Source organism: Danio rerio, chromosome 8 (assembly GCF_049306965.1).
Source record: "Danio rerio strain Tuebingen ecotype United States chromosome 8, GRCz12tu, whole genome shotgun sequence".
Classification (NCBI taxonomy): domain Eukaryota; kingdom Metazoa; phylum Chordata; class Actinopteri; order Cypriniformes; family Danionidae; genus Danio; species Danio rerio.
This window is the reverse complement of record NC_133183.1, coordinates 56,990,647-57,006,479: the sequence shown is the minus strand read 5'-3', so window position 1 is coordinate 57,006,479 and position 15,833 is coordinate 56,990,647. Positions and strand designations below refer to the sequence as shown.

At 39.1% G+C, this 15,833-nt stretch overlaps 1 protein-coding gene across 1 annotated transcript in view; it reads left to right on the top strand.

Annotated features, from left to right (window-relative positions):
* The window catches only part of LOC101884100 (uncharacterized), a 55,583-nt gene extending 39,993 nt beyond the window's left edge, over window positions 1-15,590 (top strand). Inside the window, exons 17-23 of the mRNA XM_009304264.5 lie at window positions 2,298-2,690; window positions 3,862-4,132; window positions 5,792-5,909; window positions 7,321-7,465; window positions 8,492-8,582; window positions 11,988-12,098; window positions 15,429-15,590. Of these exons, the coding sequence (XP_009302539.1) occupies window positions 2,298-2,690; window positions 3,862-4,132; window positions 5,792-5,909; window positions 7,321-7,465; window positions 8,492-8,582; window positions 11,988-12,098; window positions 15,429-15,479 (1,180 nt within the window). The 3' untranslated portion in view covers window positions 15,480-15,590. The remainder of the gene's footprint in view (window positions 1-2,297; window positions 2,691-3,861; window positions 4,133-5,791; window positions 5,910-7,320; window positions 7,466-8,491; window positions 8,583-11,987; window positions 12,099-15,428) is intronic.
* Window positions 15,591-15,833: the final 243 nt, after the last annotated feature.

The following is a 15,833-nucleotide window of genomic DNA, read 5'->3' as shown; positions in this document are numbered from 1 at the left end:
GTTCTGTGTAGCTCCACGAGTTTGTGACGTATCTCTGTAACCAATCAGCGTTCAGCTGCACGTATAGCTTCACCTTTTGGTACCCTTTCACCCATTTGGTACCATTTGGAAAGGGTGCCGAAAAGTGGTACGGCACGGTTTGGTTCCGTACCGAACCTTACCGTACCGTACCACTCAGTGGAAACGGGCCATTAGTCTTCAGTCGCCACAGCGAAATGAACCGAACGTTCAAGAACTTATCCATCATATGTTTCATGCAGCGGATGCCCTTCCAGCTACAACCCATCCCTCGGAAACACCCATACACTCCCATTTAAACAAATACACTACGGACAATTTAACTTACCGAATTCACCTATATCGCATGTCTTTGGACTTGTGGGGGAAACCGGAGCACCCGGAGGAAACCCACACAAACACGGGGAGAACACTCAAACACTGGGGCAACAACGCCAACTGACCCAGTTGGGGCTCGAACCAGCAACCTTCTTGCTTTGAGGCGATTGTGCTACCCAGTGCGCCAACATATGCTGCCCCTTTACGGTGGATGTAAAATATTATTTTCATATTTAACCATCATTGTTTTTAGTCTTCAGTGTCCTTCAGAAATCATTCTAATATGGTAATCTAATCTGCTTCGTAATTATCATTGACTATACCCAGGTAGCAAAGAATTCTGGCCCAGATTTGGCAGAAGATCTGGCACAACAGGCATTCATTCGGCACTGGCATACAGCATGTGGGCCAAATATGGCCTGGATTTGGAAGAGGTGGCACCGTCTTTAAGGCGGCACGCAATACTTGGGCCAGGTGTAAAATGTAGCATTTAGCCCAGATGTTAATAATTTGGTATGTGGGCCATGTACTGTAAGTTTGGCCTATCTTGACCCACATTTAAGCATTATTTTCAAATAAAAAAAAGAATTCTACCAATCAAGTGGCTTCGAGAAAAAGCACACCCCTAGCATGCCTAAAGCGCAATGGTCCATGGGTTTATCAATTTCATTGCAGTTGTGACACACCAACATATCTGGCCCACAGGCCCAGTTATGTTACCTTGGCTGAGACTTGCCAGCCCGGTCCATATCCCACTGAAGATAAAAATAGTAGTTAATAGTTACATAAAAAAACTACAACATGCCTTTTAATCCCTGGGGTGATTGTTATTTTAAAGACAAAATAATAGTCTCAGATGCAGCAGATCAATTTTTATGGCACCAGGTTAAACTTTATGACACGTTTACGGCACTAACCTACTTTAAAAAAAATTCAGACCACGACCGAACATGGAGGATGGTCTTCGAGTGGCGTTCTCCAAAATTAAACCAAGAATACACTTAGGCCAGGCGTGTCCAAACTACGGCCCGCGGGCCATCTGCGGCCCGCAATCAGTTTTGTGGCGGCCCGCGAGGCTTTTTATAAATATCAATAGAATCTGGCCCGCTATACAAAAATGAACGTAATTCAATAAATAACCACCGGGTGTCGCTATTACATGCATTCAATTAAGCAGCAGTTCTTGTTATGATCTATCTATCTATCTATCTATCTATCTATCTATCTATCTATCTATCTATCTATCTATCTATCTATCTATCTATCTATCTATCTATCTATCTATCTATCTATCTATCTATCTATCTATCTATCTATCTATCTATCTATCCACAGTTGAAGTGTGAATTATTAGCCCCTCTTTGATTTATTTCTTCTTTTTTAAATATTTAAAAAAGGACATTTTTACTGTATGTCTGATAATATTTTTTCTTTTGGAGAAAGACTTTTGTTTTATTTCGGCTTGAATAAAAAGCGGTTTAAATTTTTTTATGAACCATTTTAAGGTCAAAATTATTAGCCCTTTTAGTCTTCAGAACAAACCATTGTTATAAAATAACTTGCCTAAATACCTTAACTTAACTAGTTAACTTGATTAACCTAGTTAAGCCTTTAAATGTCACTTTAAGCTGTATTGAAGTGTCTTAAAATATCTAGTCAAATATTATTTACTGTCATCATGGCAAAGATAAAATAAATCAGTTATTAGAAATAAGTTACTAAAACTAATATGTTTAGAAATGCGACAACGTTTGTTTTTTTGCATCTGGCCCTCGGCCCAAAAAGTTTGGACACCCCTGACTTAGGCATATTGGTGTATGTGTGTGCGCGGAAAAGTTTGGGGAAATCTACAGTAGGTGACTTGCATTGTTATGTTGTAGATTTGCTTCGATGCTTTTACAACTTAGGTATCAATTTTATGGAGAAATCACTCAATTCCAAAACGTCCGTTTTTCTGACAGATGTTTCTCTCAGTGGCTTCATGAGTTCCGCCATCGCTCAGAGCTGCTGTGTTTAAGCAGAGAGCTGGAGGAAGTCGGCATTCAGAGGCTGCAGTGGAGAACTTTCTGTCTCTGGCAGCTCAAGCTCACTCGTGTTCAGACTCACATGCAGCACATCAGTAGCCTCTGGAAAAACACTCGCCATCTGCGTCTTCATCTGCGTGTGTGGAGACAGAGAGTCATCCAGAGGAAAAAGGCCCGTGTGGCGGTTCATCTGTGGAAACAGCACATCTCACAGGCCAGAAGACAGAGAGACATCACGAGGGAGATGAAAAACTTGTTTCTGCACTGGAGAGCAGCTTTCAGACAGAGCGTCAGAAGCAGAGATCACTATACACAGACACAGGAGAGTAGGTGAGTTAGCTCTTCAAGTCCCTGTTGTCATGTATACTCAACAAAAATAGTCTCAGCGCATTTATATTTTGATCCAAAAAGCCGGCAGCTAGCTCTCTGCAACTCTCACATGGTCGCCCACTGAACCTAAGCAGGGCTGCGCCCGGTCAGTACCTGGATGGGAGACCACATGGGAAAGCTAGGTTGCTGCCGGAAGTGGTGTTAGTGAGGCCAGCAGGGGGTGCCCAACCTGCGGTCTGTGTGGGTCCTAATGCCCCAGTATAGTGACGGGGACGCTATACTGCTCAGTGAGCGACGTCTTTCGGATGAGACGTTAAACCGAGGTCCTGACTCTCTGTGGTCGTTAAAAATCCCAGGATGTCCTTCGAAAAGAGTAGGGGTTTAACCCCGGCATCCTGGCCAAATCTGCCCACTGGCCTTTGTCCATCATGGCCTCCTAACCATCCCCATATTCAATTGACTGCATCACTGTCTCCTCTCCACCAATCAGCTGGTGTGTGGTCTGGCGCAATATGGCTGCCGTCGCGTCATCCAGGTGGATGCTGCACACTGGTGGTAGATGAGGTGATTCCCCCCACTGTGTAAAGCGCTTTGAGTGCCCAGAAAAGCGCTATATAAATGTAAGGAATTATTATTATTATTTAAAAAAATTGAGATTCCTTTTTTCTTGTTTGCTTCTTCATTTCTTCAAAGCAGGCAAGCTAGTGAAACTGCAGTAGAACAAGTCAAGTCAAAGTTTATTTATAAAACACTTTTTTAAAAACAACAAGTGCTTACCAATGTGCTGTACACGCATACAGTGAGGTCAATAAGCATTTGATCACCCTGTGTTCAATATCTCCTACTTAGACATCATGGAGGGGTCTAGAATTTTCACCATAGGTGCATCTCCACTTTCAGAGACAGAATCTAAACACAAAAATCCTGCTGCTGCATCCAGATGCTATTGGAAATGTGTGTGGTTTTGCAGGCCTGCAGCTGGATATACCTCATAGAATCACAGATATATCTCAGAGGCGACACTAGTGCGATTTGGAAAACAGCCACTAGAGGGCGTTTTGCCGTTTTGGAATGAAAACTACAATAGAACAACAGCATATTATAAGTCTGTAAAATAAACTATTAAAACTGCTGATGATTGTAAAAGCAAGTGTTGTATTGTCGCATGTAGGGTTCTGCTGGCATGGCACCGACACACAGTATCAGCTCAGAGACTGAGATACAGGGAGGCCTGGTTCCAGTACAGCAGTGAGATGAGACTGCAGGCTGCTGTATTCATGCAGTGGAGAACAGCACTGATCTCGAGTCAGCAAAGGAAGCATTCAATGGAGAGCCAGCTCATCTGTGAAAGCCGAATTAGAGAAAGCGCGTTTCACCGCTGGAAAACTGCGGCCACAGAACGCAGAGCGATGAAAGCTTTTAACAACAGATTCCTTCACAAGGTTTGATTCAGTTTATTTATTGCAGAGATGTATGGATGCAGTCCTCCAAGCTCATGGGAGTCACACACAATATTCATTCTTTCTCCACTGCAGCATGAGTTTATACTCCAGACAGTACATTATTTCTGTTCAGTGACAAGACTTTTGTCTAAGCAAAGTGAGACCTTACTGTCCTAATTAAATCATTAAAAATCAAGGCATGATCATATTTTATTTTGGTCAAATAAGCGTAACCTAGAGGCCTTCGCCTTTCATATTAGCCACTTCTGATACCAAATGATCAACTAGAGGTCATATTTTTATTTGTGTTCCTAAAACTTGGATAGGCGACAAGACTTTAGTCAGGGAGTGTAGATAGATTTCCCTTGAATACTACAGTATATACTTCCCTAGAATACTTGTATACTAACAAACAGCATCTGATATAATGTGATGAAGATGTATGTGCATTAATATTAGGGATGTAACGGTATCAGAATTTCACGGTACGGTAATACCTCGGTATGAATGGCACGGTACGGTATTTATTGAATCATTTACAGGAAAAACAAAACCGATGAAAAGACTTGTAAAAAGTGCCAAAAGTGTTTATTTACCTTAGCACTGAACATATCAATGACATACAAATTAGCCATCTATCTGTACGTTTTGAAACAGGAACTTAAATTTTTCAATTTTAATAACAAAAAATTATTAAACCATGTAAAAAAAAAGTTTCAATTTAGTATTGTTGAAAACTCATCACATTCAACATTTAATCACTCACTCACTTAGATAGAGAAGGTTTTTTAAGGAAAATTATCATATAACTATAATCTGGTAAAAGCTGGGGTCTCTGGGCATGTCCCCTGCAACAGAAAAAAAAACCCTCTCATTTGGGACTGAGGTTTCTGGGACGGAGAGATATGATTTAGCCAAGGTTGACAGCAGTGGGTAACGTTGTGCATTGTCTCTCCACCACATGAGAGGACAAGCCATGAGTGAGATAGAGGTCTCATTGCGGTACAAGTCAGTGTCTGCATCAATCTAACAAGTGTGCTGTGTTCTGCAGTCCCCATGACTGTTTTTAGTCGTATTCCCCGACTTATATTTCACCACAGTCTGCCAGTGCCTGCATATTGTTTTTTTCTTTGTTTGTCACCTTTTCCTCTTTTTTTCGTATCTTTTTAGAAAGAAACTGAAATGCTTCCACACATCCGATTTAAAACCCGCTTTAGGTTCGATCATTTCCAGCTCTTTTTCTTCCACGCTACTAGCAGCTCACTCCATTTCCACATTACTGGATCTGTAGTGACAACAGACCGCAAAGGATGATGGCCATGCCTGGGCTGATGGGAATTGTAGTTCCCGCTACCTCCCGTTCGCTTTATTAGCCTAAGCAAACTTTTCTCAGAAATATAGTTTTATTGAGTCATGCGCCTACGGTAATATTGAAAAAAATTACTATTGCGGTATGACAGTATTATTATTGTTACATCCCTAATTAATATGTACATATAAAGTGCTGGAATGGTTTAAAAATGCACCTGCACATTGCTTTAATAAGCGGCTTTTTAAAAGGTGTAAGATCCCTGCTTCAACTCAGTAAATTAAAATGTTTAAAAAAATCATTTTTATTTAACCTACAGTATGTTTATATGTATTTACTTTTATTCACAGTGGTTCAACCGGTGGAAGCACAGAAAGGATTTGTTGAATGTAGCAGACACGCTTTGTCTTAAGACAAGAAGACATGAAGCTCGGTTAGCGTTCAGGACTTGGTCATTGTGGGCCAAAGGTAACATGCTTTTTTTTTACCTTTACGTTTTGGACATCATTACTCAAAATAGAAATAGCACAGTCAGCTCTTTGAGTCATTATAATACTAACTATAATGTGGTACAGTGTTGGGTATAAATAAGTAAGTAGTTACTGTAATTTAATTACTTAGTAATCGTTAGTAACTGTAATTTTAATTAAAATGTGGAATTTCTGTTCATTTTAGGTCATTTAATTACATTCATGTATAATGTATTTGCCCTAAAGGGATAGTTCACCCCAAACAAATGCGGAAGATTATTTAATTTACTCACCCTTCACTTGTTCAAAACCTAATAGAGTTTCTTTCTTCTGTTGAACACAAAAGAAGATATTTTGAAACATCCTGGTTGCAGTAACTCATTGACTTCCATAGTATTTGTTGTCTAGTACAGTGTCTCTCAACTGGTGGCTCAACATTTTCAGTGGGTCGCGGAGTGTGTGGTCAAAAAAACAACAAAAGTTACATTTTTTACTTATATTGCCTATACCTGACTTTTATTTCGAAATTCGTGCGCAACAACCCTACCGTTTGACATGTGAAATATCATTTAATTATAGCAACAAATATGTCGAAGCGCAAGTACAACCCTGAATATGTAAAGCATGGATTTACAAATATTAACGACAAAAAAGACTTAAAGCCTCACTGTGATATTCAGTGAGGTGCTCTCATAAGAGAGCATGAAACCTTTTAAATTAAAACGGCATTTAGAAACCAGACATGTTTAATTACCAATTCAGTTTAGTTAATGGTAACTGAACATTTCCTTACCCTAACCACTGTTTACAGTATTCGTCGTTTTTACTTTGTAATAATTCTATAATTTGATCTATTTTTTAAATGACAGCAATAAAATATTGTTTATTTGTAAGCCTCTGTGAATGTCTTATGATTTATCTGTCACTACTTCATTCATTTTCTTGTCGGCTTAGTCCTTTTATTAATCCGGGGTCGCCACAGCGGAATGAACCGCCAACTTATCCAGCAAGTTTTTACACAGCGGATGCACTTCCAGCCGCAACCCATCTCTGGAAAACATCCACACACACGTTCCCTCATACACTACGGACAATTTAGCCAACCCAATTCACCGGTACCGCATATCTTTGGACTGTGGGGAAACCGGAGCACCCGGAGGAAACCCACGCGAAGGCAGGGAGAACATGCAAACTCCACACAGAAACGCCAACTGAGCCGAGTTTCGAACCAGCAACCCAGCGACCTTATTGCTGTGAGGCGACAGGACTACTTAATTTTAAAAAATTTAATTTTTATTACTTTTTCATATAATAAGTTTTTAGCTTCGAAACCGCAACATTGATGTAGTATAAAGAGAGTGTGACCCCTTTAAGTGTGAGTTAAGTGCCGAATGTTGTTTCTCCTCCAGATTGTAAAGCCCAGAGGCAGATGCGGGAGGCTGTGAGTCTCTGGCTGGATGGCAGGGCAGTATCTAGAACTTTCCATCACTGGCTGAGAGTTTACCAACAGTACCAGAAAGCTTCCAGACACAGACAGATGCAGCTTTCTCACAGGTAAACACTGCAGCTGTTTTACAGAAGGAAACTAAGATTAAAATAAAGATATAAAAATGAAAGATAATTATAGTAATTGCTAAAACATGCTCCAATAAATTGCATGTTTACAAACATATTGTTACGACAGGGAGGGAGTGACAAAGACAACTGGAGGTAAGATCCAATATGCAGGTTTATTCAGCGTCAGGCAAGCAATGGTCAAATCAGGTGTAAACAGGTATGTGCAGGCAAATCCAGAATCGTAGTCAATATATAGGCAATTGGTCATAAGGCAGGCGGCTAAACGGGAGAACACGGATATACAAGGCTATGGTAAAGCACCGATAAACAAGACAGGGAGAAACGTGTTGTAATGTCACTTAGCAGTAAACAAGACTCTGCAAACAGGATGGGTGAATGAGTGGCTTATGAATGGTGTGTTATCAGTCTCTGACAAGGTTCAGCTGGTGAGTGTAATCAAGCTAGATGAATGAGCAGGCGTGAGTGTCTGGGAGAGCATGTATGAATATGTAGTCCAGGGGAAGGCGGAAGTGTAGTCCATAGTGTTCATGCGAGAACCAGCGATCTCTGGAGAGCGATCGCTGGTTATGTGACAGATATAAAGTTATTGCTAGTAATCAGAATCAGCTAAAAACAGAACACAAGCTGGATTTCCATCACCCTGTGTTAATGCGCATTTTAAAGTTTCACCAACTAAAAATTAAATAACTTTAAAAAAAAAAAAGTCTGCACACTCTCGAAAATGGATAAAACAGAAAAAAGGATTTTTTCACAGTATTTCCTATATTTTTTTCGTCTGGAGAAAGTCTTATTTGTTTTATTTTGGCTAGAATAAAAGCAGTTTTTAATTTTTAAAGGAACTTTTTATGGTCAAGATGATTAGCAGTTTTAAGCTATATATATTTTTTTTCTATATGTTTCCCCATTCAAACAAAATTCCCGAGCATACTGCCCTACATACTGCACATGAAATTACTTGCCTTAAAGAGACTTTGCTAATAATCAGTGATGTTTTCATTTCAGAGCATTGGATAAAGGAGTTCATGGATTGATCTATCTGTACTGGTCCAGTTGGAAAAACCAAACTGAAGCATCGCTGCTGTATACACAACGAGTAAGTTACGTGAATGATCCAAGTTGTTGTAAAAAAATAATAAATGATTAAAAGAGAAGAGATGAGAACCAAGCAAGCAGAAGTCCTTTATTGAGACGTGTTGGTTAATCTGCAGTCATACAGCGTCTTCACAATGTCCATGTGTCTGCAGAGCCTACTGGAGGTCCGCAATCTGCAAGTTCAATCAAAAGTCTGATTTTTGACAAAGCTGTTCTGTCTATAATGTGTTCTTGGGAGGAGGGGAGATGGCTAAACAAAGCACGCAAATTCAGTTTTGGAGTCAGCATGGCAAATTGGCATATAGATGTTAAACACTGGCCAAGCTACTGACCACACAAGTGAATCAACACAGGGGTTTCTGTAGCATAAAAGCATCACCCGAAGGCAAAGGCAGAGTCGTTTAAGACCTGCCTGTAGCATTTGCATCCTTTTGGCTTAGCTAGTAGTCAGAAAGACAAAGGGTAAAGCCTGCATTTATACTTCTGCGCGCTGTCTCTGTTGGTCTGCATTAACACTTCAAAAACGCTAGTTGGCAGTGAGGTGTAAATGTACCTCTGTGTCGAGTTTCTTCGCTGCTGTTTTGCTTTTCCTGAACACTTCCGGGATGTACAAGTGGCTCAAACTCGCTCATTTTGAGGCAGGAACCAGCGGACGTGCAACAACTTTAACTATGAGGTAAACACAAAACAAAACTTTCCAGAGCTCCTTCACGGGACTCCACACTTGTAAACGCTACCAAGCCGACCAATCACAGAGCTTGCGCTACACGTCGTTGCAGCGTGTAGTTACATTTTTTGAGAGGTGCACGTCAGCGACGGCCACGGCGAAGGGCTATGCGTCAGCGCCGTAGCATACGCCGGCGTTTGACGCAGAAGTATAAATCAGCCTTAAGTATCCCGCATAGCTGGGCTGTTAATGAAAGGATATAATCAAAAACTAAAGCATACAACTTTTCAGTTATATGTAGATTATTGTTCATTTGAAATAAGATTACATAAATTGATATTCCCACAGATCCACCTACAAAATGTTCTGCTACAGGCGACATAGGCTGTCAAATGGGATTCTTTTCATCATGCATGGTGGCACCTCATAATATAACGATGGTTTGTGTGGTAGACAATTGGAAGTAAAATGTTGGTTATGGGCAAATAATAATAATATTCACATTAAAATGTTTGCTTTTTTAATTAACTGATTTTTTTCAGCAAAAATAAATCAAATAAGACTTTCTCCAGATAAAAAAAATCATTGGAAATACTGTGAAAAATCCCCTGCCCTGTTAAACATAATTTGTGAAATATTTTTGATATATTCATGAGAGGGCTTATTATCTTTCAACTGTATATCAATAAGTAATGACAACTTATGATTTTATGTTAATCGTTACTTATTAAATTAAGTTAATCATGTTTCAACTTGTTTCCCAGAGATGGGTTGCAGCTGAAAGGGCATCCGCTGCATAAAACATATAAACAAGCTGGCGGTTCATTCGCCTGTGGCGACCCCAGATTATTAAAGAGACTAAGCCGAAAAGAAAATGAATGAATGAATGTTTCAACTTAATTTTTTAAAGATATACAAACGAACTTAATGTAATTAAAGTTCAAATGTCTCATAATGTGGATTTGATTAACTCAAATTTAAGGCATGAAAATATATACTAGTAATAATTCCTAATAAAAACAATTCCTTACATTTATACAGTGTTTTTCTGGTGCTTTACACATTGGGGAGAGTCTCCTCATTCATCACCAGTGTGCAGCATCCACCTGGATGATGCGATGGCAGACATATTGCGCCAGACTTCACACCCACACGCCAGCTGATTGGTGGAGAGGAGACAAAGTAATGAAGCCAACTATGATATGGGGAGGGTTAGGAGGCCATGATGGAGAGAGGCCAGTGGGCAAATTTGGCCATGATGCCGGGGTTAAACGCTTACTCTTTTTTTCGAAGGACAACCTGGGATTTTTAACGACCACAGAGAGTCAGGACCTCGGTTTAACGTCTCATCCGAAAGACGGTGCTCACTGAGCAGCATAGAGTCTCCTTTACTATACTGGGGCATTAAGACCCACACAAACCACAGTTTGAGCACCCCCTGCTGGCCTCACTAGCACCACTTCCGGCAGCAACCTAGCTTTCCCATGTGGTTTCCCATCCAGGTACTGACCAGGCGCAGCCCTGCTCAGTTTCAGGGAGCGACCATTAGACTAAGTTTTAAAGGGGCACTATTATGCAAAATCCACTTTTTAAGGGGTTTAAACAGAATATAGCCAGCCTCTAATGGTAAACATTTATTTACTTTATAACTACACTTGATAAAAACAGCCTGCAGAAACACTTTGATTAACATTCTCCCTTTGTACATGTCATCAGAGGGGGAAAGCCCCACTCATTAGTGACAAACTCTTCCTCATTAGCGGTTTTTGCAGATGAGATATGATTGCGGCTGGAAGTTAACAGGATCTATTGATGTTATTTATTAAATTAGCTTTTATATTGTATTTTAACAACGTCTAACTCTAACCCAACCGTCACTGTATATTAATTATTGTTGTATAGTGTCACAAAAATGATGCTATATCGACCGCCATTAGTTTTTACATTTACATTTACATTTAGTCATTTAGCAGACGCTTTTATCCAAAGCGACTTACAAATGAGGACAAGGAAGCAATTTACACAACTAAGAGCAACAATGAATAAGTACTAAAGGCAAGTTTCAGGTCTGTAAAGTCTAAGAAGGGAAGTGTTAGTAGTTTTTTTTTTTTTTTTTTTTTTTTTTTTTTTTTTGTACAGTTACCTGCCAAAGATAAGAGGCATTATAAATGTCGAGTTTTAGAATGCAAAAATGAAAACTGTACAACATCTGAACAACATTTACAGGTTTTCCCTAGAGATAACATGAGTTCTGTTTTGAATCTGCCACTATGCTGACACAGGTGTTTTTTTTTAGCTCCGCCCTCTTTTCAAAAGAGCACAATCTCATTTGAATTTAAAGTCACCAAAATGCCACAATTAGGATCAAAGCCTAAAATGGGTTGTTTCAGTGAGCTATAAAACATTATGCGTGGGGTATTTTGAGCTGAAACTTCGCATACTTACTCATGGAACGTCAGAGAGTTATTTTGCATTTTGTAAAAAGGGGCATAATAGCTCCCCTTTAAAATAAATTTGCCATAGAGTGTGCTTGATTTCTCTGATTTATTTTATAGGGCCTATATAATTATTAATGTCAGTGCATTTTTGATTATAAACCCCTGCTAGCAACCAGACTAAACACACTAGCAGCCTTTTAACAAGTCACTAACACCCAGAATCTCTTCGATTTGACCATAACTTGGGAAGATTAAAATAACAAAGACTAAATAACCTCACGTGTTTATCTTTCTGGTGCAGTTTCAGCACTGTGTGCTTCAGAAGTCCTGGCTTACCTGGAGAAAGAGACATATCAGGAACAGGGTGTCTGCTGATTACTCCGACAACTTCAACAGCACGCTATTGGCCAAGGTAAAGCAGTCCACGGCTTCTATGAAATGTCATCATGTTGGCTCGAGATAAACAGGGTCATCATGCACTCGGTAGCTCTAATAGCTATTAGGTCATAGCAAGCTGATCTGTGCTAAACCGACCGAGCGTTCCTATGAATAAACACATACATATTGATTAGTGCGCTTATCATTCACACTGTCTTATCAGTGTTTTAAGATTGCTGGAACGGTTTATTGGAGAAATTTCCCATTGGAGACAAATAAATGGTTTTATCACTTAACTTTAGCCCAGTGAATTCTGTCCAAATAGCATGCTGCCTAGCAGGGGTGCAACTGCACATTTACTGATGGGTATGTGGCTTCAACTTTTGTGCGCCCCTCCCCCTCAATCCAATTAGATTTTATAACAGGCAAGTGACAGCGCCAAAACATTCCCATCAATAAATTAAAGATATTTTTTCCTCATCAACATGCTACAAACAAATACATTTCGCAGTTCTGAACACAACTGAAATAATATGAAGTAGTAAAGGGTATAATTACATTAAGCACGTTAAGTCGCAAACATTACAATTTTCCTCACCCAATGATTATAGCACCTTAACTTGCCTTGCTTTTGGACTTTTTGTACTACATTTGTCAAAACAAAATGGTAGACATGGGAGTCCTAAAGGGCAAAAGAACTTTGCAATTACTTCTCTGTGAGAGTTGTAAGGTCTGTCTTTGCATGAAGAATCGACTGAAACTGCTATTACACCCCTCACTAAGTGAAATAAAGAAGTCTGTAAACTGTTTAGTGTAAAAAAACAAACAAACTGCCTAAAATGTTCTATTTTATTTAAATGTTATGGGCCAACTTTGTTTGTAGCTAAAATTAAAATAGTTTTGAGCAGAAGTTACCAAAAGGCCTGGGGCCTCATGTACGAAGACTTGCGTGGAAATCTTACTAAAACATTGCTTACGCACAAAGCTGTAAATGTGCGTACGCAGAAAAAAATTCAGATGTATGAAACACTGCGTACGCCGAGTCTCACGCATATTCTTTTGTACATCCGAATGAACGTGAAACTGAGCGCAACATGCACGAGCACAAAACCCCTCCCTGCCTCCTCCCCCGTATGAATATGCTAATGACTATGCTAATGGCAAAACCCAACGAAAAAGCAACGGCAAAAGCAAGCAAGAAGAGAAACTTTGAACAGAATGTGAATTGGAGGTGCTGCTTTCGGAGGTAGACCGGAGAAAAGCGGTGTTATTTGCAAGTTTGTTCTCCGGAATTAACAACAAAAGAAAAAAATAGAGTGGGAGAGTTTAGCTGATACGGTTAACACAGTTGGGTCTGAACATCGCACTGAGTGCATTTAAAAAAGAAATAGTGTGATTTATTACTGAAAAATGTTGCAATACCCTTAGCAGTCTCAGTGGCGCACCTCAGAAGAAGCATGTGATCATGTACTGACATGTTCGAGCGTAAACTCGGCTCGAATCCAGCGTCTGATGAACTCTTTCTTTTTTTTCCCCGCTACATATCAGATTTTGCCCACTATTTATCACGAGAAAGACAAGTAGGAATCATCAATAAGTTTGTGCATCATATTTTATTTGCACATTTATTGAATGGAAATGTTTCTGATTCACGCATGCAAATTCATCTTCAGATAGTGTCTCTATAGCAATGTGTGTGCGGTAGATCGCTCAGATTACATTGGGAAAACAGGCGACCGCTGCAAATTGTACTTTAATGTTTAGCTGGTCAACTGTATGGTATGGAAATCTTACATACCTGCTGAACCCGTCTCATACAGCTGCCATTGCAAGGATCAGACACTTTGTAGAGAAGAATTTAACACAACTCCCTCTAGGAGTCGCCAATGGAAATAAAACAGACACGCACAAAAAATGTGCGTACGCCTGCCAGAAAGCTGCCGTGAACCTGCACATATTCCGACGTTCAGTTCATTGTTAGTAAATCCAAACGTGAGCGATTCTGAGCGTGAAACCTGGCGTATGCAAAGTTTTTGTGCGTACGCAGCGTTGATACATGAGGCCCCTGATGATTTATTATGATACATAATAAATTCATAAAAACATATATATAGTATGAAAAATGTGTGTGTGTTTGTGTGTGTGTGTGTGGGGGGGGTGGTATTTATTAAAATACAATATTATAGGCCTATAAAATGCTAAATAAACATTAAATAAAAAAAATAAAATACAATTACAATTAAATATACAATACAATTACAATTATACAATTTAAAAAATATTATTTATTTCTATTATTTGAAACTTTTTAATATGGACAATTTCAAAAATAGTTTTGGCACAATGGCACAATCTCCCACCCTTTTTGCGCCACTGCTGCCTAGCTTTTTGCTTCTTTCTGCCTAAACCTTTTGTCCAAATGTTCTTATTAGTTGAGACACTGTTTCAAAGATACAGGATACAGTTTCCAGCTGCTGTGATGAACCAGATATCTATTTGTTTTTTATGGATGACTGGAAGGACTTTAATGAGTTTAGAGACACTGACTACATTTACATGGACATCAGCAGTGGTGTGAAGTAACAAATTACAAATACTCAAATTACTGTAATCGAGTAGTTTTTCTCAGGAATTGTATTTATTTAAGACTTCGCATTGTCATTGTGTGTAGAGTTTTGAGAAAATAAATAAATTTAGTCCATTGTGGAATAAGGCCGTAACATTTAAAATGTGGAAAAAGTGAAGCGCTATGAATACTTTCCCGATGCGCTGTAAATATCACAGGTAAGAATTCCAGCACTACCTTTGAGAAAGGAGATACATTTATTGATAACTCATCTTTTCACACCATAAAATATACAAGTTTGAGCTTTCTTACTTTTAGGTAAATGGATTTTTTTTTTCATACCATACAATTATAATCAGTTAATAAATATAAGCGTTACTGTATTCTATATTCAATAAAACAGCAGCTCCTCCGATCAGTTGTGTCTGTTTATAGTGCACTGATAAACAGGATTAAGATGGCAGCCACATTGATTTATCGGAGCTACCGACTAAAGCAGACCATGAGGCGTCTAGCTAGCTATCATATAATGTCTGTGGATTTAGGTGTTCACATGTCTGTACTGCACTTTAATAATGCAACTAAACTAGGAATACTCTACATGTCTTAATTCCATTTTTTGTTTAATGACTTTAGTCAGATTAAGGTAATCAAAAACCGATGTTTATATGGGGTTATTTTAACCAGAGGATTGTCTTAATCGTAATAAAATTGGAGTATTGGTGTACTGACTGTAAAGATGGCATCATTCCTTCAGGTGAATTATATTTTTTGTTTTCTTCTGTGTTTTATTGGCAGGTGTTGCATGTGTGGTGGCTGCGAGCCCATGGGTCAGACTTTGAGCCCTGACCACTTCTGTCTGTTTACAAGCAGAGGGTTCACAAATAGAAACCAGCCAACGCAGATGAGTCCAGACTGCAGTGACCATCACCACATGCAGTAATACATCTGTATGTTCCCTACATTTCTTTCTGCGATTTCAAAAATTCATATTCATTAACCAGCGCCAACCACATTGCCTTTACCAGGGTTTCTGCAGATATCAGTCAAATGTAAGACTTTTAAAGACCTTTTTAAGACCATTAAGTATTAAATTTAATCTATATCACAATCACAATATAAAAATCACGCAAGAGAAATTGAAAAATCACAAAATTTGTGGTAAAATAAAATGATTTAAACTGAACAGTACTGGAGACAGGT